The 25,176-nt window shown below is 27.8% G+C and overlaps 1 protein-coding gene across 1 annotated transcript in view; it reads left to right on the top strand.

Moving 5' to 3' along the window:
- Positions 1-25,176, top strand: part of LOC113368017 (excitatory amino acid transporter 1) — a 158,408-nt gene that overhangs the window by 131,087 nt on the left and 2,145 nt on the right. The window contains 7 exon segments of the mRNA XM_026609580.1: positions 4,053-4,095; positions 6,717-6,733; positions 22,721-22,930; positions 23,555-23,567; positions 23,569-23,789; positions 24,122-24,313; positions 24,386-24,520. Of these exon segments, the coding sequence (XP_026465365.1) occupies positions 4,053-4,095; positions 6,717-6,733; positions 22,721-22,930; positions 23,555-23,567; positions 23,569-23,789; positions 24,122-24,313; positions 24,386-24,520 (831 nt within the window).

Below are 25,176 nucleotides of genomic sequence, written 5' to 3'. Positions count from 1 at the left end.
AAGGAAGCTGTTCAGATACATAGCGATATTGAATATGTCGTTATCATTTAGCAAAATATTAGTAGGATGCTTTAGTTAAGACTCTAAACTAAAACTTAGAGCGTAAAAACATGGCAAAAATTTGAAATTGAAAATTTGAATTTCATCATTCTTATGCAAAATCAATTCAAAAATATTTAACTCCTAATGCAATAGGTAATTGATTCTATTTAAAAAAAAGTAAATATCCGATATAATTGACATTGTTTTCCCTATCATATTGAAGTTGTTCCCTCGTTACTTTTAAAAATTGAGAATGCATTTGATGGTAAAGGTACATAACATAATAAATATTTCTAAATAAATCTAAATTATTCATCAAGCGACTTGAAATAGTTACTGTGAACTAAAGTTATTTGTAAAAACCAATTTATCAGTTCAAAACTGATTATACATTAATACATTTTGAAGTTATTAAACAAGGTAAAGTTCTTTCAAGTTTTATAAGATCTTGTTTTGACTGTTCCTGTTACATTAATTAAGTATAATCCTTTTGTTAACTATTATTTGCGGTCACAGCTAGAATTCAGTTTCATATAACAAAAGTAAAATAATTGCAAAAGTTAAATTTTCGCTCAATTTTTTTTGCTTATTCATTATGAATCAAATGAACACATATAATATTTTATTACTGATATCTAAGAGCGTCTTAGACCTACCTTACCAAAAATTTACTGAAAATTAATTCCGATCCGTCCCTGTATGCGTGCACATACAGATAACAGGACATGATTCGTTTAACGTGTGAATTGGGTCCAACATCAATGGAGCAAATCCCCCAACTAGAAGCAATTCAGGAAGCTGAATAATAGAAGACAAGTATATCCGTTCCGGGGAAATGAATTAAGTGGATTCCGTACCGATAGTACAAAATTTAGAATTTCGAATTTCGATATAGATCCAGGATTTAGATTACATATCAGCGAACATGAATGTCCTTAGAGGGTTTTCTATGTATTCATAGAATGAATAAACTGATTATAGATATATGCCGTGGAAAGAAGGAAAGAAATGACTCATCATTAATCTCAAGCAAAGCCTATATGATTTTTGAAAATTTATGGGCCAATTCCGCCGCAAAATATACCAATGTTATGTTCTTTGCGTTTTCATATGAAATGATACTAAAAACTGTCAAAATGCCATGTGTTTGCTGTGCAGTCAGGCGTTGTAGATATAATAGCTAACCTAGAAAACGTCAGAAAAGAATGTTATCATAAGTGCAACTTTCTGATGTGGCATAATAATATCCGCAAAAAGTTAGATTTTATGTGTAAAAAGCCTGATCACACAACAAATGCTTAGCATTTTGACAGTTTTCAGTACAATTTTATATGAAAAAACACAGTGTAGCATAGCCTTGCCATAACATTGACCTATTTTGCAGCAGAATTATCCCATTAATCTGTATAATTTACTGAAATCTGATTAATAACAATAGTTTTAACAGGTATTTCTGTTAAAATAATATAATTCTAGATTTGACAGTAGAAAGTTTCTAATTTCGATATAGAACCAGAATTTATAGTTACATTCCAGAGAACAATAATGTTCCAATAACAATATTAATAAATTTATAAAGGGAATAGACTAATTTTATGTATTTTGGTACAGAGAAAACTAGAAGAATTTCATCATTAATCTTAAGAATAAAGCATTTAAGCGTTTTATTAAGACAATTCTGATTAATGACAATTTATTTCGATGATCAAAGTTCAGTACCAGTAACACAAAATTTAAAATTTCGATATAACCTTCAAATTACATTAAGTGAACATTTACGTTAGGTAATATTAGATACTTAAATTGGAAAGACTGTTTACACCCCCAGGGACAATTGTGACAGGCGTAAAAATGAGTTAAAAGTAATAGATATAAACACCAAAAAGGTTTACAACGACTTTTATTGTCGTTAATAACAATAAGCTGTAACAGAATACAACAAACATTTAAACAAAGTTCATGAATAAAATATAATATTATATAACAAAACATACATGATCTGTTCAAAAAGTACCCGGAATTACTAATAATTAAATTTCGCGGGTCTGGAGTGTCTGATTGTCAAAATTTTTTTTTATTGTGTTGGTATACATGCCCCTAAAGTATGATGAAATTTTCAGCTATATTCACTGTTTACTTTGTCTGTGGTAGTCGCTAAGGTTCGACGTGTTTTTCTGAGCTCGGCGATTTTTACAATGGAAGAATTGAAAAAGTCAAAGAATTTGTATTAAATTTTGCGTAAAAAATGAAATAAAGTGTTGCAAAGTGCAAAAATTCACCAGATATGGCTCCGTGTGACTTTTTCCTATTCCCAAAGTTGAAGAGACCCATGAAAGGACGGCGGTTTTCCTCGATTGAAGAAAATCGCTGAGAGTGCTCAAGGACATATCAAAAAGTGAATATCAAGGGTGCTTCGAAAATTGGAAAAAACGCTGGCATAAGTGTATTATATCTGGGGGGGACTACTTTGAAGGGAACCACATTAATGTAGACGAATAAATAAATATTTTTTTGAAAAAACGAAAATTACGAAAACTTTTTGAACAGACCTCGTAAATTGTTTAAACGAAGTTAAAAATAATTCTTCGTAAAATCTTTTTTTTATATTGAACTTTTCTTTTCCTTTATCTTTCTATTTTATTTTATTTTAATTAAAAGTTACATTTTTCTTATCTGCTTAAACTTCACCCGAAAAGGACAAGATATACATGTCACAACCGTACCCAACGTACACTTTTGAAAACAAATCATTATTATGACTCAGCTAAAATCTAAGCAAAACGTAATTGCTGGTAAATAACTGCTAATGTTCAACTTACAGCAAAATAACAATCAATGCGATTTATCTGTATACAATCAAGTTGTTATTAAGAGAATTCGAATATGAAAACTTACTTTTGACTCTTTAAAAGCTAGACATTTGAAAGCTAGATGTAATGTAGGACACTAACTGAAAGCAATAATGTAAACTTGTTTGAACAATCATACTACATCTTTCTCCCTGTAGACCCTATCTGAAAATAAGTATAGTTTAGCTCTTATGACCACTGTCACTATCGTACACTGTCTCGACTTTTAAGAATATAAACAAATTATATCTAAATTTAGAACAAAAAACTTTCTTATAAATTATTTACATATCTATAATAATTGTTATAGATTTTTCAATTATGTTAATTTTTATAAATTTTCTAAAATTATATAGACTTTGTATAAACTTATATTTATAAAGCATCATCAGTTGACTAATCAAAATTGATAAGGAAAGACACATGTACCAATATTTATATTGCACCTTTTGTCATAATTTTTAGAATTCAGCACAAGTGTTTGAAGAGCTGATGACATGCTAGACTTTCCTCAGTAATAAAACTAAAATATTTTTAGATTTCAAAATTTCATTTTTGTCATTTTTCACATCTAAAATGAATTTCTTGTAAATTACTGTAAAGGAATTTGAATTAATATTTGCATTTTAATAGACAAGTGGAAATACAATATTATTATAAAATCCTTGAAGTGTTAGAAAATAGTTTGTCAGTAATAAATTCTAAAAAACTTTCGGTTCTTCGAATCAAAATTCTAATCTTATAATGTAGTTTTAATCTCAGTAAGGTTAAAAGAAATATTTAATGTAAAATATTTAAGGAATTTGAATTAATATTTGCTTTTTAATAGAGAAGTGGAAATACAATATTATTATAAAATCCTTGAAGTGTTAGAAAATAATTTGTTAGTAAATTCTATTTAACAACTTTCGGTTCTTGGAATCAAAACTCAAGAATCTAATAATGTAGTTTTAATCTCAGTAAGGTTAAAAAAAAATATTAGTTGATATTTAAAATTTATATTTTGATACTACATATTTACTATCTACCATTTTATTTATAATTATGTATTTTCATAATATGTGCAGTTTTTATGCACGTAAATTAATATACCACCAAATATTTTTGTTCATGAACTTATTAATTCTATATATTTATAACAGATGTTTTTGTGTATTTCAGGAACATGTTCCCGCCAAATATTGTGCAAGCCACAATTAGTCAGGTAAATATATCATTAATAATAAAATTTTACTTCACTTTAAAAAGATTTCATGATCAAGTGAAAAAGATTTGATGTTGGGAATATTGATACAAAAATTAATTTGAAATTTGGGCATTTTAATTAATGAAAATCTAATTCATGCGTGATCACAAAGATGTAATACATTCAAGTTTTAGGCGAAAATCAATTTATATCATCTATAAAAATATAATAGAAAAGATAATAGAAACACGTCTTTATTTCTATGTAATTGAAATATGTTGAAATTTTATGTATCATGAAGTATCAGCCTGATATCAAATTAATCTCTAAACTATGTAATTGTAGATGTGACGTCGCTAAGAGTTATTTATGTGCACAAGTAGATCACAAAGGAATTGTTTGAGATATATTTGAAGGGCAATCATGATAAATTTCTGACTAATTAGGTCATGGCATTAATTAATGAGTGTTTTTAGATACACAAACTTATGTAAATTAATAGGATATTTGATACACGCGTGAAAAACGTTTAGAATACGTAATATAATAGTTAAGGATGTTTTAGAGAAATATTTTCTTTTCAATAAATTTTATGAACATGGACACTGTATAGCAATCGATTAATTTTTTATTATATTTTTCAGTTCAGGACTATTTTAGTTCCACCAGAGAACGCCACTGGCGGTAAGTACAATTCAATTATATCTGTTTTATTAAAATTTAATATATTTATTTACTCAATATAATAAACCTATTTGATATTGTGTTTTTATTATATGCCATAAAATATTTAAATTATCAGGTATACTTCTCTTCGGTATATCTAGTTGTTTGTGTAAGACCAGTATTTTGTAAATTATCCTCGTAATTCATAAAAAAAATTCATTCTTTAATAACATCTATAAATAATGTACGTTGAGCATTTCTATAATATACTGTCAGTTAGACTTCATCTAAATTTTATTTTTAGCCATTGAATCGCTTTTGTTTGGCGCCTATTACTACTAGGTGTTTGCCAAAATATATACTTCATTGTATCACAAACAAGCTGTGAACTATAGTAAATATAGATTTATTTTTAAATTAGTTTTTATCCTTTTATTTTAGAGAAAATATGCCTCTTTATTCAATCAAACGATATCGATTGATTTGCTTTAATATCATTGTTGCATCAGGCATTCTATATTAGTTCTTTTTATCAAAAATCCACTACTATAAAACATTTACGTTAGGGTAGGTAAGTTAAGAAATTTCGCAGAAGAAACCATAGCTTACCATTGAAAGTGAAAAATGCAAAGTGCCATGTATTTTTTCGGTTCCATATTAGTTGATCCGCCCTAATGATAGCTGATATAAATCGATGGTTGAAACAATATTTACAACTTTGTGAAAAATACTTGAATATGGAAAAAATTGTTCTGTATAATCTTGTTAATTTTAGATTAAACTTTTTAACGAGCGCTTAAGAGAACAACACCCTACAGCGTTCGTGTTTTGAAAATTATTTTGTTCCGGGTATTGAAATATGAAATTTAGAGATCGTTATACACCATTAACATTAAATATTAACATTATCATTATCATCCAATGTAATTATATTTATAATATATATTATATATTTTTAAGCATCAAAAATAGACTTACTTGAAACATGCCAATGTTTCTTCATACAAGACAATAAAAAAGTTGGGGCAGTCGGTCACTCTAATAGGACACTTATTGAAGTCATATTTTTTCATTGCTATCGTTCACTGTTTCTGTAAAAAAATGTAATGAATGTAAATATTATTTATTTAATATGAATAGGCCAATTTGCATTATCTAATTTATTTTGCTTCTGAACAAAATTCAATGCTAACACCTCAATGCTTTTAACATTGCGTAGTACTCATTTGTATCACGGTATCATGTTAAAATCTAATTATGGATAAGACGATTAGATACATAATCATTATAATTAAAACGCTTGCGTTAGACAATTAAGGTACTTTGCAGGGTACTTATGAGTATACGATTCTTTATAAGTAGATGTACAGACAAAAAATAAAGTTTGAGATATACGTTTGAAAATTGCTTATCGAATAAAATGAAAGTTGTTAATATAATGTTATGTAGTTCTATGTATCCAGTATCAAATCATATTTTAGTATAATGTTCCCCATATCATCTGTCTTATAAAACATTAAACTACCAGATAAGTCTGGTAAATCAATTTTATTTTTATCTTGTTAGTCTATTTGTTCTTTATCTAGTTAATACTTCTAACTAAATAGATAAAATTTATTTTTTAGTTGAGTTATAGAAAAGAGTAATATGTTGTAGTTTGAGAGTATAATTATTAATTTTAGTACTTGTCGATATAATATTCTAGTTATCATAAATTTCTTAACTGAGTGCACTTTTAAATTGCTCTATATAACTTTGTTTGATAGGTACCAGGCTGCTGGAGTGATCAATTTTATATTTTTTGATGATCGTTTAGTTGCATATTCCCAAAGTTAAATACCATACGTCCAAATTGGTTAGTGACTTTCCTATAATCCAAACCCTTTAACCTATATAGTAATTTTATTCTCTTGTCCATTTTTATATGAGTATTGCAGTTTAGTTTCTGGTCCAACTACATACCCAAATACAAGAACTTGACTAAGATTTTGTGCAATAAAAATTCCAGTTTTGCATCATGGACTTTTGTCCGATTCTGATTATCAATAATTGACTTTAATTAACTTGTTAATGATAAGTGATAGCTAAGCAAATGAGCAGTAAAACAAGACTATGGCTCCTGTCTCACATATACTGTGCGTAAATTAAATTTATGAAATAGTACTTTTAATTAAGTGTATTATATCTAAATTTACCTGTATACTTTGCCAACAACCTTTTACTCTATTGGCAGCTAATACTTCACTATTAAATTTATTTATAAAAGCACGTGTACTACTTGTTGCGCGCTCATGTGCTATGAACTCGAACAATTTGGACGTTTTCACAAGTCTACTATTATTGCCAGATGGTAGTGGATAATTTTATCGTAGAAACCTTGACCACAATTAAAAAATTAAGAATGATATTATAGATGACTACTATTATAACTGAATTATAGTTAATAAATAAAAATTGAAATTAAATAAAATTGGATGATCTTAACTGTAGGGAAAATACCAATCCGAAATAAAAATCCACTTGATGTTGCTGAAAATATTTTACCTTTTTATGTAAATTTAATTCAAAATTGTATGTAAAACGTTAACTACTGAATAGGTATTATAATGGTTTGTGAAAGTCATGAAGATGAAATTTAATTTTCATCTTATTAAGTTAACCTTTACATTTTGCCAATGTGAATCTAATTATATTTATTTGATTTTGTTGAGCTTTTATATAAAATAACAAGTAAAGTTAACGTATCACCATGCTTACCATGTCATTCAATATTTCATAAGACGTATACATGTGATAATAAATTATTTTTGGATGCTCTTGAATTATGCTTAAATTAAGCTCTATGCATGTTGTTTATTACTAAATCTGACATTGATTGCAAATATTATAGATTTCTAAATTGTCATCATAGTCTTACCATGACATCAATTTGTCAAATTCTATTAGAATTATAGACTATAAACAATTTCACAAGATATACAAAACTCCAAAAAAATATTGCTAGGAGCATTGATCCAAGCCCAAATTTTATATTTTATGAAAATTTTAAGCAATTAATGCTTGTGATGCTCTCCTTTACATAGTAAAATATATTTTTTTAAATTTGGCTCGTTTTTTATTATTCAGCCATTTGAATTTGGTAAGATAATTTACAAAAACTAGTGGTGCATGGCATCACTCTTAAGGCAAATTGCTGGTACTTCTCGTCCCAAAAATTCAATTTTTAATAAAACTTTTGAAAACTTTGAAAAAAAAATAGAGTTTTGAGAATTTAGAAAAAAAATGACGATCTTTTAGGTATATTTTGATTTTGTTTGAAAAACTTTAGAACTTTTTTTTCGAAGCGATTGCATTGCGTAGCTGTTTTAGAGATGAAATATTGAATCTTACAAATAAACATTGGTACGAAACCCATAGAAATGTAAACAAAATTTATACTTATTATTAAAATCTGACAATTTTATGTGCATATGTCTAAAGATCATTTTTGACCGACTAATGGCATTTTTAGTACGTTTTTTATCGGATCCCTGAAACCGCTGGATTTGCCTTTCCAAAAATTTTATCAGTTCTTTTTTATGTCTATACGTTTTCTGAATCATTCAAATTGATTCATTCGCACTCTCGAAAACGTCGGCAAAAAATTGTATCCGCACATACATATATACTACACGCATACATATACACACACACATACAAACAATTTTTTCCTAATGTATGCCAAAATTTTCAGAAAACTCTGAAACGTAAAGATATGCAAAATTTTTCATATTCGCTTTTTTGCGATTACTTACCCTACTTGCGATTACTTTTTTGCTATAACTTACCGGAAAATGAAAAATTAAGTATTTTTGAAACACACAACAACAGCATTGTTAATACCAATTAACAAACATGTATCAGCAAATCAATATTCCACATTAGGAAAAGCAAAAATAAGCTTTCATGGGATTTACATTTGTTCTATATAGTGCCAAAATAATTAGGATACCAAAGAAATATATTCCTCTTATGACTAATATTAATATTGAACTAGTATCCTGCGTAACATTGAACATTTATTTAATTAGATATGCACCTACGCCGGTTTTAGGTTCAATTGAATCGTGTTTCAATTTAATATTTCAATCTCGATATAAATCATTTCCATCCGGCTTCAGACCGTTTCAGTTGATAAATGTGTTGATTAACTTCGATTTTGCTGAAAGATATTATCGAATCAGTAGGTAGTAAATATGATGGCAACGACAAGTGGACACTTGTTGCGACAAATTTAGCCCAGACTTTTGGCGAAAGTCCATCATAACGTAAGAACTAATTTCAACTTAGGCTCAGGAATCCAGACGGCGGACAATCTCAATACGCGCTGTGTCAGCTATGTTGAATTCGATTAAATGATACACAAATAAAAATACGCTAAAATTAAAACAAACGAAAGAGAATTCGAAAAAATAGGACAAATCAATGTCTACCTCAAGAGCGAAAAATTTGAGAAAGAATTTTGCTCGCAAAAACAAAGTTTAGTACATTTAGTAAACAGCATCATCTAGTAAGAAAATAAAAAACGACTGTGTTTGAAAATATGCATTTTCTTTTTTTTGTTTGTAAATTACAATCTAGCTTCATGAAGAAATTTTCAGCAATTTTGATGATAAATGTAATTTACTCTGTAATAATTAAAATTCTGAAAGATCATCCAGTTTCATTTTGATCAATTAAATTCAATTGAGCATATAATAAACGTAACTTTAAGTAAAATATATATATATATATATATATATATATTAATTGAATTTATTATAAAATATATTTGATTAATCGAAAATCGAAAATCGAAAACCCATTAACCAGTTGAAAATGAAAATTTTTATATTTCTTTACGTTTCAAAGGTGTCTGATCATTTTGGCATACCTTAAAAAATGGATATATGTGGGTGTTTATGTTTGAGTGCGTGCGCGCGCGCGTTGTTTTATGTATGTGCGGATACAATTTTTCGTCGACGATTTCGAAAACAAAGATCAACTAATTTTAATAATCAAAAAAACATTCGATTCCTATTGATAAGGAGACGTGCTGATTAGTTTATCGCAAAGGCAGGTTCAGCCGTTTCGAAGATACGGGGCAAAAACATCCAAAAATGTTAATTAAATTTTTAAGAGAACGAAGCGATTTGAATGGTTTAAAAATATTTTGTTTGTATTGACGAAATCAAGAACTGATGCAATTTTTGGAGAGGCAGGTCTAGCGGTTTTGGAGATCAAAAAAAAGGAGAAATAATGCCATATACAGGACGTTCCAGCAATTTTCCTTAAGGCACGTTGCCATGCACCGCTAGTTTGAAAATTAAGCCGGTTGTAGTCTTATAATAAGAACGCAAATCAATAGTCAATGTTTCTGTCCACCTTGATATCAAGCAGCGGTAGTATAAAAATTTTGTCTAAGATTATAATTGCTCCAAAAATCTTAAATAATCAAAAAATACTAATCAAGTGTGTAAAAACTTGTCACAATTCGAAAGGATTTATAAGAAACTTGTGTAAAAAGAACAAAACAATTACTGTCTTCCTAGCAGACAGATTGTAATTTAAAAAAAATATTTTAAAGTTTTTATTCATTCGTTAGTATTCTATTGAGATGTTGAATTGTAATCAATTATATTTAATTTGCTAGTATATTTAAAAAAAAAAATTAAGCCGGTTGTAAGTTGCCAACGTTCCTAAACAGCTTGATATCGAGCAGCAAAATTATAAAATTGTTACTTAAGATTGTAATTCTAAATGAGATCGGATAAAACTTGCTTTTCGGGTTCATTGCTCCAGAAATGATAAAAAGTCAAAAAATACTAATGACGTATGTAAAAACATGTCACAATTCGAAAGGACTTGTAAAAGACACATGTTAAAACAACAGAACAATTACTGCAGACAGATTTTAATTTAAAAAAATATTTTCAAGTTTTTATTCATTCGTTGATATATTGAGATGTTAAGTTATGATCAATTATATTTAATTTACTAGTATATTTTGAAAGTTAAGCCGGTTGTAGTCTCATAATACGATCAACAGCCAATGCTTCTGGCCAGCTTGATATCGAGCAGTAGTTAAATGAGATTTTTACTTAAGATTATAATTCTGAACGATTTCGGATAAAACTTGCTTTTCAGGTTGATTAAAAATCAAAAAATACTAATCACATTTCGAAAGGACTTTTAACAGAAACATGTTAAAATTCAAAGGACTATGCAACAGACATAAGTTAAAATAACAAAACAATTACTGAACTCCCTCCCAGCAGACAGATTGTAATTAAAAAATAATATTTTAAATCAGTATCCAATACTTCTGGCCAGCTTGATATCTATCAGTAGTAATATGAGATATTTACTTAAGTATCAATATACTAATCAATTACATATATAAAATCATGTCTCAATTCGAAAGGACTTGTAACAAACTTAAGTTAAAAAACCAAAACAATTATTGAACTGCTTCCTAGCAAATAGATTGTAGATAAAAAAATTATTTTAAAGTTTTTATTTATTCAATGATATATTGAAATGTTGAATCAATTATATTTAATTTGCTAGTATATTTTGAAAATTTAGCCGGTTTTAGTCAGTCTGGCCTGCTTGATATCAAGCAGAAGTAAAATGGGATATTTGCTTAAGTATTTACATTTTACATACTTATCAAGCACGTATAATCATGTCTAAATTAATAAGGGCTAGAAACTCTTTGCTAGCAGTAAATAATTTCTAAAAAATTCCAAAATTGCAAAATATAAATACATCATTTTATTTCAAGTTGTCAATACTAAATGAGTTTCACCAAATCAACAGATACAATAATGAAAGAGAAAATTATGCTAAAACTGTCGTATTGAAATATTAAACGTTTTACGTCTTTTCTTCATTATAATTCAAGCAATAAAATCAGCGCCAAACGTTTTGTACGTTGTGAAAATGAAAATGATATGAATTTGAACTTGATATTATGATTATAAAAGCAAAACTGTGCTCAGAAATTTATTAATATCAATTTGCGTCTCTTTACGATCTCGGTCATGTTTGCAACCAACGCACATTATGTGAAGTCGTTTTTGTCATATTACTTCATTCAGTTTTATTTTCTTCTTCACACTACAAGTTGATATATAAAATTAATAACTGAAGGCTTGAATCAAGTCTTTAACAATGTAACTTCATGGTCAAATATGTGTTTTATAAAATTATGTATGTTTTATACATATTATTGTATCAAATGTCTAGACGGAAAATTTCTTATAAATGAAATCAGTAAATATTTCGAAATATTTTTTGTATGCATCAAAATGTTTGCAGACATTAACTAATCAATAAACTAATTAGATTTGGTCTAACAATTATAAAATTTGATTTGTAAATAATCTACTTAATCAATAAAAAATAAATTAATTTATGAGTGATTATAAGTATTCCGAGTGGCTTTGTTACACATATTTGAAAACGAACGAACACGTTAACTCGAAGTGTTTTCTAAAAGCAAATTTTCATAAACCAACAATGTTTATAATGAACCGATTTCCGTATGGCTTTAATGGTTTAGTATGTTCATTAAGACCAAGTACTCTATTATTATACCAAGAAAATTGTCTAATTTTAATTTTAACAAACGTCAAAAAACTACTCATTTTCTCAAACTTGGATCAATTTTTAAAATTAGACTTCTTGTCGTAAGGTCGTAATATTTCAGTAAGTTCTATAAGGCCATGATATATATTGCCAAAAAATAAAAATCGATTTAAATTTTTTTCAACGGTTAATTACAAGAGAACAGCTCGGTAGATTTACATCTAAAACTAATCAGTATCATTCCCAACTAGTATCTTTCGAACAGTTTTTGATTTTAAAAATCGATTCGGTAGTATGAGCTTAAATGTGGACGAAAAGTTTAAGAATTTCTTTCCAAATTACAAAGAAATGGCTCAGCCGATCATGGTTCTCGATGAACAATCTAAAAAATCATAAGCCAACGAAAAATTATTTATGAAAATTTATTAAAATTTGGTATAATTGGTACAATTTTGAGAGGTGCTAATCTTGTTTCTTAATGATGTCATTTTCATATATCGGAAACCTGCCTTTTTATTTTGTCTTAAATGTAACTCTACTTTAATATAAGTGGTATAATTAAATTGCTAAAAATAACAATGTTAATCAATGCAAATCAATTAAGTTATCAAAGATATTCTACAAGTGAATTATATCTTCCACTTATACTAATGTAAAGTCATGTTTAAACCAAATAAAAACTAGTTGTAAGTATCATTTTGACTTAACGCAAAGTCACGATTATAAACATAAATTAATTTATTAAATGTTACATTTTTACCGCATTTATTACTAAGTGCACTTGAATATTTGATTTAAACTTTGAGTGGATGAGTATGCTGTATATACAAATACATAGTTCAAGAGTCGTGGAAATCTAAAATGTAAACAATGTTCAAACTAGATTTAATAGATTTTTTTCTCATATCCTAACAACAATTAGAACCTTACGTCCTACATGCTGTTGGACTAAAACTTCTCCTTACTTTGTATTTTTAGATAGTAACCCAATGGTTAATCCATCCATATTTGAAGATTTTATTATTAGAATTTATCTAATAGAGCAGACTTTATTGGTGCATCTACCCGGGCTATTTTGACTTGGAAACATATTGCTATCTATATTTCCAAGTGAAAACTGTTGTCAATGCTGCCTGACAACGGGCTTCTCGAAGTGGGTATCGAACCCGGGACCTCTGAATTAAGTCTCGTCGCTCTTAACCGTTTATACCTACGGGCGAGCCCTAATAGAATTTTGTCTCAAGTAAATTTAACAAATACTAATCAGGATCACCACGATTATAAAAAAATATCATCCGAGATTCTTGAACTTTCAAAATTTGTTGACGCTTTTTGCTCAAGCATTAAAAAAATAAATTGAAAAAAAATACACAATGAGATGCCTCGACTAATAATCAAGCTTAACAAATAAACTATGAACATCATCGAAATTTGCCAAATTAAAAAAAAACAATTTAAATAAACATCAGCAAAAAGCAACATTTAGGTTCACATACCATTAAACATAATTTTTAAATTTTAGTGTCAAAAGATTTAGAATGATTAGAAAACTAAGAAAAATATAAAGTTAGTAAAGACCAGTTCCATAACATGAACTTCTTCAAAAAGTTAATAATTATTTCGTTAAAAATGACTACATTTTAAAACTAAATGATAACTCTGCTTAAAATTATTTTTATTTTTATAAAATAAAAAATGAAATTTTGCTAATGAGTTTGCACTAATCGCAATTTACTAATATGCTCTAATGAAAACGACTTACTATGTACTTAATTATAACAAAAAAAATTTGAAAAAAGTTATTGTTCGGACGTATTTTCGTTGTATTATATTGGCCAAGAAGGTGGCAATCTTCATGGCATTGAGCTTTTACATTTACACAGAATGGTTGCTACCCCTGGTAGAGCGGGTAGCGGAGTTTTTAGTGGGACTAATTGTTCACTACTAAAAGTAAAGACCGCTTAACAACATGTATAATAAATAATAAATAAATATATCATCTTAGAGACAAATCAGTGATTGTAATAAGAACTGAAACAAATACATAATATACAAACAAATCAGTATTAATACTGTCCACAGCTACGAGGGTTAGATTATAACCCAACAACCTGAGTTAATCGAAGGAGAGTTAAATTAAAATCTATAACTATAATTGTTATATTATATTTAAGGAAATACTTAATAACTATCTTAGATGATCTGGATTCATAAACTTTAATAAATGTTGCCAAAAATTAAATTATCAGTGCCAAAAGTTGTAAAATATTTGACAACATTCCAATAACCAATTTGATATAAGATTATTAATCACTACGTCCAGGAAATTGAAAAAACGTACAATTTAAATTCTATGTTGAAGCTATTTCTTTTAATACAAAATAAAGATATATTTGTTTTCTTTAAAAAAACAGTACACTTCAGTGATTTACTTGTCATTTTATGACTAAATAATAAAATGTAATCATGTTCGTTTTAGAATCATTCATAAAAAATATTTTCCGGGTGTTTCTGAAAAGGGCTGCACATCAAAATGGTTATATGATATTTTCTTCTCGAGTGAGCAGTTTTAATAAAATTCTATATCGTTTCAATCGTTATATCCTTCACGGTGCATTAAACTTAAATATCATTAATATTTTTTCTCAGCTTTTTTTTCATAACATCCGAACAAGTCTTGCGAAATATGATTTAACCCAAATAAGACCAATTAGCAGAAGCGATGTAATGGACATATTGTTATTTACGTTGTATTGTTATTAGTTAGACATCTGGAGACAATTTTTGAAATCAATAAAAAATTTATCAAAATAACATTTTTAATTTATACAAGACTAGTATAATATTCAGACACAAAATGTAGATTATTAAAGACCTCGATGAGAGATTTTGGATTATTGTTTTCAAGATGATTTCATATATAATTGAAACGAAACTATCCAATATTATATACTGAAATTAGCAGCTTATTGTAACAGTTTATTTTCTAAATTAGTATACCTGGAGATGCACTGATTCAATTTCTAGGAATAAAAATTAATAGATGCTGTAACTAGTTCTTTACCAAATTAAATAAAAACTAGTGGGGTGTATAGCATCGTGCCTTAAGGCAAATTTCTGGAACTTTCCGTACCGTAACGAAATGTTCGAGGAGTACTGAATGTTTTCAAATAGATTATTATTAATATTGTAACATTGTCTAATATTTATAAGATTTATATAAACTGTATTGCAAAGTTGAAATTATTTGTTTAAAGTATATTAGAACTATAGTCAGAATTAAAAATAAAATCTGAATTATTTTCGATATACAAAAAAAAATTTTTGAAAAAAAAAGTTGAAACAAAAATTTTTTTTTCCAAAAGCCATTTTTTACACATTTAGCTCTGTATCTTCTAAATGGCTGGGCCTGCCTTTGCCAAAAACTAATAAACACTTCTCCCAATCATTACTAATAGAATGTTTTTAGATCATACAAATCGGATGCTCCGTTTTCTCTCAAAAACTCAATTTCTATTTTCTGCACTCTTTGCTCTTTATCTCCGTAACTGCTGGACCTGCCTTTGACAAAAACTAATTAACATATCTCCCTATCAATAGGAATCGAATGTTTTTTGAACCATTCAAATCGGTTGATCCGTGCGCCCGAAAACGTGACTGAAAAATTGTATCCATACATACATACACACACACATCCATTTTGTCTGAGGTATGCGAAAATGTTCAGTTTTGATTTTTGGCCCATTACAATAACTTACCCTACGGGAAGTTAATAAAAAAAAATACTGTCAAAATGCCATGTTGCTGCTGTCAAAATGCCATCTTGCTGCTGTCTGTTTTAGATAGAATGTTTAGATAGAATATTAGATAGATGTTTTAGATAGAAAACCTAACTTACAAAACGCATAAATGTTAAAAAACAATGTTATAATAACTATATGGTTGTGATGTGGTATAATAACATATGTATGAAGTTGTATTTTATGTATAAAACGTCTTATCGCACAGCAAATTAATAGCATTTTGACAGTATTTTACGATATAAGACGATTTTCCAAGAAACGCACTAAAAACGCGTCTTAAGCGAAAAAGTGGGTATAGGGTATATGGACAATAGGTTTCAAAGTGCAAGCATATTAAGTATGATTGTCTCAAGATGATTCTACTAAAGTTATACATAATTTCATCAAACTTTGGTTTAAGTAAGACAATTTTTAAATGTTTTCGAACTATTTTTCTCAACTTTACCTCATTTTGCTGCTTTAAACAAAGATTTGAATGATCAAGATTTGAAGTTGAATAGCTCACAAGTTGCTCTTACTTTTTAAGATTTTCTAATTGTAACAAAAGTAGCTATAATTTAACCAATAAAGTGAAATTTTATTAAGTGCCGTAGCATAAAGAATATTATGAAAAAATCAAAAATAATACAGGTCCACAAAATAAAAATGTGGCATATGTTTTTCAATGTAGTTTCTACCTCTGAACACGAATCTGAAGTCTAAATTGTAGGTCAAATGGCAAAAAATATATATATTTAATAATCAAAGTCTTTCCTGGCACATTTTACCTTAAGTGACTATTAAGTTTCACTTAAATGATCTGTTGAGGTTTTTTGTTGTATAATTCAGTAGTAACTTGCAAACATATTACCACAGTTCATTGATCCTAGATAAATCTGCAACCATATTTGTAATTTGAATATCTCAAAATCTGTTTGAATATCTAAAAATATGTTGGCATAATACTGCTGTATCCTACGGAAAAAAAACTTAATAGATCATTTAAGTGAATACTCAATAGTCATTTAAGTATAAAGGACCAGAAAACGACAAAAATTACAACATTTTAAGTATCATGCAAAAAACGCAGATTTTGTAGTTTTTTTTATTTTTTTTGTCAATTTTTTGTCATTTGACCACCAATTTCGGCCTTATATTCGTGTTTAGCGGTAAAAATTACATTGGCAAACATATGCCGCACACCCAATATAGACACCTTTTTTTATTTTGTGGAACTGTTACATTAATAATAAATAATAAATTTTCTAATAGTATATTTGCTGTAATTGAAAAAGAAAAATTTAATATTCGGAAAATTTATCCAAAAACATAAAGCAAACATATTTCAATGCCGCAGAGAATAGTGTCAGTTGAGTTGATAATGAATTCTTCCATCCAAATATTTATAAATATATTACTAAGACAGATTTTGATATTGAAATTGTTGATATATATTTATATATATATATATATATATATATATGTGTGTGTGTGTGTGTGTGTGTGTGTATTAATATTTCAAATTACTACCAGCTCTCCCATTATATATTTTCACTGTTGATCAGACTTATTCGAGGCCATGATGTCTGGACAGCCGGCCGTTGTCCCAAATCAATTTATCAACGCAATTGTCTCAACAACTTATAAATCATATAATAAAAATTTAAATTGGAGTGTTTTACCCATCACGATATATAATTGTTATAATTAATTAACGCATTTCGTAAACAAAGTTCGTGTTTAATATGAAATAATCCTGCTCATTTCGCAACTGATTGGAGTTTGACATTGATAAATGAATATTTCGAATATATGTTTGAGGGTTAAAATCGTATGCAACTAGTTGGTATTGGTATTTTGCCTGGGGGCAAGTTACGTAAACTTTCTGATATGTGTAAATAATCGACTTAATCAATAAAAAATAAATGAATTTATGAGTGATTAAAAGTATTCCGAGTGGATTTATTGCATATTTACACATTATTGAAAAAAAACGAACGCGTTAATAACTCGGAGTATTTTCTAAACCCAAATTTTCAAAAGTCAAAATTTTTATAATTGAACCAGTTTCCGTAGGACTTTAATGGTTTAGTATGTTTATTAAGGCCAAGTACTCTATATCGCCAAAAAAAGTTCCATAAAAATCGGCCTATATTTTTGTTTCAACAGTTAATTACAAGAAAACGACTCGGTAGATTTTCACTTAAAACTAATCAGTATCATTCCCAACTAATATTTTTCGAACAATTTTTGATTTTTTAAAATCGATTCAGTAGTATTAGCTTTTTTTCCAAATTACAAAGAAACGGTTCGGCAGATCGTCGCACAAAGCTGACAAACGATACTCCTCATTGAGATACATGAAATGGCTTTTAAATTTATGAAATCGGTTCAGGCGTTTTTGAGCAAAGGTCGATGAGAGGTCTAATTTTAACACATGCCAAAGAAACGATACTAATTTTTGCAAACTTTGAAGAATTTTTAAAATTAAACAACTTGTCATAGGGCCGTAATATTTTAGTATGATCTATAAGACTATGGTATGGTTTATTACAAGAAAACGGCCCGGCGATCTTTACCATAAACTAATCAGCACGATTTCCAACTAATATTTTTCGAACGGTTTTTGAATTTTTAAAATCAAGTCAGAATTGCGGGCTAAAACGTGGATAAATTTTTTTTCACTTTTCTGCGATTTATAAAGAAACGGCTTGGCATTCACACAAAACCGACAGACGATAGTCCTCATCGAGATACATCGAATGGCTTTAAATTTTTCAAATCGGTCCAGCCGTTTTTGGGAAAACGTCGATTTACGGTAAAAAATCTGTTCACACACACACGCACACATACTTTTGTAAATTTGGTCTCAATCGATTCAGAATGACTTGAAACGTCGAGAAAACATAAAATTACCGAACCGGTTTTTTTATGAAAACAAACTTGTCCTTCGGGAAGTTAAAAACTGTAAAACACAATAATGAATTTTCCTCTACGAATTTCTAATATAAGCTTCTCATTAGAATAATGTTGGAAGTAGGAAATTTAAATTTACATTACAAATATCTTGTTACATTACATTACAAAAGATTCTTTCTGACAAATTATCGATTTGCTGGAATTTTTGTTGAAATTACTGAGTGGACACCTTTGGGGGCATCCATTAATCACCTGAGGTTTTTCGGAGGAAGGGGGGGGGTTGACAAAAAATACGAAATATCACGTGGGGGAGGAAGGGGTATAGTAAGATATCACGTGTATTTATTTTTTAACTATTTTTTAAAAAAAATTTTGAACATTTTCAAAAACAAACAAAAATTTTACAGTTTTTTCACGTAACTAAAAATACACTTCATGTTGGTGGGGGAGGGGGGGTGTTAATTTTGAATATCACCAAGAGAGAGGAGAGTCCAAAAATCGTTAAAAACTCGCTCACGTGATTAATGGACGCCCCCTTTTTTGTATTCTAGAAGAAAGTATTACAATCAAGATTATAAAAAGAATAATAGTGCAAATAATTTTTTTCAAAAAGCGACTATAAGTATGGTAACCGAAACGCATTTGTTCACTAGTTATATATTCATCTCGAATTTCCATAAATGCGAGTTTTGAGTTAATTGAACAGCAATTTATATACGACATAATACTATTATTATCAAGGATTATGTAGGCTTTTGACGCCATGAATAAACATCGATGTTGCAAACATTAGAGATTATAATCCGGCACGGTACAGTTGATATAACTAATTATCAGTCACATCTATTATAATTAAAATTAGGAACATGTAAACGAAAGGCGATTATAATAATTTGATCTTCATGATTAATTAATTTCAACAAGATATATATTAAATAGATACACAATATATTTCAGCTTTTAGGTTAAAAAACTATACTAGGTTAAGGTTAGTAAAATGTATTTGATAATTGACTTACGTAAATTGAGATGGATTTATATAATATTCCATATTAACTGATGGATTACTTTACACACTTTTATCACTTTGTAATATTTATTTAACACAAAACGCACTTGTAACATTTTTAACACTTAATGATATGAATATAATTACAATAATAATACATGAGGTGGTCCTCAACGAAATGTCAAAATTGTCACATAGTTGGCGCCATGCAAGTGGCAACCTTCTAGAGCGGGAAATTCAAATTTTCAATTAGTGGAATAAACAATAATACAAACTATTAAATTAATAAAAACATAAAACAATTTTAAATAATAATAGAAAATAACTAATCCAATTCGAATTAATTTAAATTTATTAAAATATATCGTTTTATTTGCTTTAATTATTATTTGAAAAGTTAATACACAATTTGTATTGATAATAAATAGAAAAATAATGATATAAAACAACTAATCCATTTCTAATTAAATTGTAAATGTGTGTATTATTTATGTTTTTATTATTAAATGTATATGTATTATTTTGTTTTTATTATTAAATAATATTTGGAAAATTCCATTGTCAATAATAACACTAAATCAATATAAGCATTAAACAAATTTACATTATAATAAAAAATAACCAATCCATTTCGAATTAATTTGAAATTATTAAAATATATCTTGTTATTTTCATTAATTATTATTTGAAAGATGAAAACCCAATTTATATTAATAAAGAATAAAAAAAATGATAGAAAGCAACTAATCCATTTTGAATTAAATTGTAAAAGTGTGAAATATGTTAGATTTTGTTTACAACTTGATATTGATATTAAGCAAATAATATTTAGGAAATAAGCTATTTAATATTTATCTTAATAATTGAGTTCACATAAATAATAGAAAATATAAAAATCTATAAACGAGAAAATAACTAATTCATTTCGAAATAATTTGATATGGTTGAAATATGTTTTATTTTGTTTGTAACTTGATTTAATATCGATAAGTTTAATAAATTTTTAATAATTGACTTAACAAAAACAATAAAATTAATAAACGAATTAAAAATCTAGTGCACAAAAAATAACTAGTTCATTCAGAATTAAATTGAATCTATTGAAATATGTTTTATTTTCTTTGCAACTTAATATTAATTAATATTTGTTAAATTAATACGCTATTTATATTAATATATAATTATTAAAATTTTAAAAAATAATAATAAAAAATAGCTAACTAATTTCAAATTAATTTAAAATTGTTTAAATAAGTTTTATTTGCTTGCAACTTGATTATTATTACTTAATATTAATTGACATTTGCCAAATTAAAATATTATTCATATTAATAGAAATATATATAAGTTGAATACATAAAATTTTAAAATATTCCAATTGAAATTGAATTAAATGAAAATTATTGTCAAAATAAGCAGAGAGGTCAATAATGTTTTGTGATATTTAAAATAATTGATTTGTTGTTGTTTTTAAAATAATTTATTGTTGTGACTATTTTTTGTGTATTCGTATAAGATAACAATTAATTTCGAAATTACTATAATATATTGAGTGATACCTAATATTATATCCTATATATTGTTTGTATAAGAATTACCATGAAGATAATACTATAAGATATTATTTTTATGGAAAATTCAATGACTTGCAGCACCATGGATGCATTTATCATCCAAGTCAATCATGTAATATAAATATATAGTATATATTATATATATATATATATATATATATATATATATATATATATATGATTAGGTATGAAAAAAGATGGTCAAAATATTGGCTTTATATCAAATTTATTTACTGTGTTCATTTGTAATAAATATAAAACCAAACGTTAGTTTCATACAATTTAAAAAACAAATGTCTTTAAAATGAACAGTTTTAAATCATTGAGAACATCCAGTATTTTTGTATTTCCAATATGATTTTTGTAAAAAGGGCATCTACTGCATTTTGTGTTTTTTTCTACGTTCTTTAGAATTTGTTAAGTAGATATATAAAGCATCTATAAATCACTCATTTTCTTTTGTATTCTACTGAAACTTGAATCATTTTTAACAATATTTTTTCATAATTTCAATCATAGTAATCACATTGTTCACAAACACTCATTGGATGTTCTTTCTGATATTCTTAGAAACTATTACTTTCAATATTTTAGTTGTCTCAGTTAATAAATTCAGACCATAGCTAGAAAATCACTGCTCTTCCTTGAATTATATAGTCGACTATATTATCTTCCATAGTTACACTTATCTAAATTGGGATTTTTTGTTGATTCCACTATTTCTTCCCCAATTACACTCACATTTTGAAGAATCCTTGTACAAAAAACAAAAGAGTGAAGATAATATTTTGAACGTAATAATAATAAATAGTAGTCTGCCCGAAAGCAGATCTATGGTGTAAGGGCCAACAAATAAATGATTCCCTTATCCTTCATCACATTACCATTATTCTCCCTCTCAATTTCTTTTATTTCAAGTATTTTCCTTGCTGAACTTCTGCTTTCCTGTTTTCTGATCCTGTGCTTCGGCTTTCAGTTCCCTGTATTTCCTCTTCTCGTGATTTTGAATATATTAATATAATATTATAATAATTGATTAGTTTTTACTTTTTCTAAGGATAATAAAAATAATTTCATATTAGTAATTAATGTCTTTTATTTTTTGCAGTACCTGTGTCAGAATATAAAATAACCTCCGAATTATCAAACACCACAAATGTGTTGGGGTTGGTGATGTTCAGCGTTATCCTAGGAACATGTATAGGAAAAATGGGTCCCGCCGGAAAACCTCTGCAAGATGTTTTCGTGGCAATGGCTGAAGCTATGATGATTATTACAGGATGGGTGATATGGTGAATATGAACACTTTGTTTTATTTGACTAATCTAACTGTTCTGGCTAAAGTGAATTAAGTTGTTAAGCAAATGAGGTCAGCATTGGAAGTGACCGATACGTACCTATTCATTGTAGTATGTTTTCTCAGAATGATTTTTTCTACACGAAAATTACTTTTAAATTTATATTTTTTTATATTATTATGTTTGTATAATATATTACTCCAGTCAATGGAGCGTTTTGGGTCTGAATTTTTTTACTGTGCTCCAATTTGCATAAAATTTTGGAATTAGGTTCATCTTGCCCTCAAGTTCAAAAATGAAAACAATTCGGGGGGATGAAACCCCTTCTCAATTGGTAAGATAAAAATAATTCCAAAATTTCATACAAATTGGAGCACAGTAAAAAAATTCAGAGATTATACCTTTTTTTCCTCTCCGTTTACTGCACTGCACTATATGCCATATTAAGAAAAACGTTCAATGATAACTTGTTTATAAATAACTTAAGCATAAATTCGAAGAGATTGATCGATTGATGACGATCAAAATTAAAAATTTACTACCATCACCAATCTTTCGTGATGAACCTTATCGATGTCTTACAGTCAATAGTTGTTTTATAGTTTTATTTATATTTAGGCTATCACCTATCGGGTGTCTGTTTCCTGGTAGCTGCCAAAATCCTCGAAATCGAAAGTTTCGAAGAAATGGTTGGACAATTAGGATGGTACTTTATGACAGTACTAATAGGATTATTTGTCCATGGATTTGGTACGATCGCTGTCATTTTCTTCTTAACGACGAGGTCGCTACCTTACAAACATGTGGCAGCTATGGGTCAAGTGTTGGCCACTGCCTTTGGTACAGGATCAAGGTAATTATGAATAAACTTTCACAATAAATTGACAAAAGTAGAAATTTTTGAGTAGTTTTCATTAGAGGTTGTCCATATCATAATATAATACTAGGCGTTTTTATCATGGTTATGAACTATTTTATCAATAATAGTGTATCAATAACCACTAAAAAAGCATCTTGTAAAGCATTATATGTTTTTTTTATATTTTCATAAAAGTACCTGTAATCAAAACATTTTATGACTCAAAAACCAATATGTATCGAAATTGGTGCCGTTAATTCAATTATTGAAATTAACCAATAGATATAAGAAGTTAGTTCTTTAATTATAACGTATTTAATTTTTAGTTCAGCAACTATGCCCATTACCATTGGCTGGTTGGATCATCGTGGTATCGACCCCCGTGTTACCAGATTTGTGATTCCTGTCGGAGCAACTATTAACATGGATGGTACAGCTTTATATGAAGCCGTTGCTGCTATATTTATTGCACAAATGAGAATGGTTCCACTTACCTTCGGAAAAATTGTAGCTGTATGGTGAGTAAAAACATATTTCTCTTCATATACATATTTTAGTTAAAGTTAAAATGAATGAAATATCTATTATAGTGTGACGGCGACAGCAGCCAGTATTGGTGCCGCAGGTATTCCTCAAGCAGGTCTCATTACTATGGTTATGGTATTGGACACAGTTGGACTACCAGCTGAAGATGTCAGTATAATCTTTGCTGTAGATTGGCTGCTGTAAGTATATCAACAAGATTTCAGGATTTTATTTACAGATGTTATAGGACTAGATTTTAAGGCGTAGGCGTTGTATATAGCTTCCTCTCGTGATAAATTTTATATTAACAGATAATGATAAGAATTATATTTACAGATATTTTAGAATTTAGTTTTAAGTGGTTTTCATATGAATATAGACATCATATGAATTCTTTATATCATATATAACAAGTTACATATAACATTAACTGAAAAACATTTTGCCATGATACAATTTACATAAACTCTACAATAATTAAGTTGATCACAAAGATTTGAAATCATTACGTAGTGACAAAAAATTTAAAAAAAAAAACTTAAATGACCAAACCCAAAATTAATACATACAAATCAAATGATTTCTTTCAAATCATCTTAAAATAATTTAAATTTGATTTGGTTTTTGTGAAAAAACGTAGATGCAAAAATATGCTCTTTTGTTGTTTGACACAATATTCGACTAATTATAAAGACGCGGTCAATTAAAGTCGTCTTAAGCAGCCAATTAACAATATTTATAATATATTTTGAACAGTTTTTGAATTTTTATAATGATTAACTTCTCGTAGGGTAAATTATAGTAATCGCAAAAAAATCGAAAATGAAAATTTTTATATATCTTTACGTTTTAAAGA

The sequence above is a fragment of the Ctenocephalides felis genome, unplaced genomic scaffold (assembly GCF_003426905.1).
Source record: "Ctenocephalides felis isolate EL2017-DRISC unplaced genomic scaffold, ASM342690v1 CF-g0.4_SCAFFOLD_01170, whole genome shotgun sequence".
In the NCBI taxonomy this organism is placed as follows: domain Eukaryota; kingdom Metazoa; phylum Arthropoda; class Insecta; order Siphonaptera; family Pulicidae; genus Ctenocephalides; species Ctenocephalides felis.
This window is presented reverse-complemented; position numbering and strand designations above follow the sequence as displayed.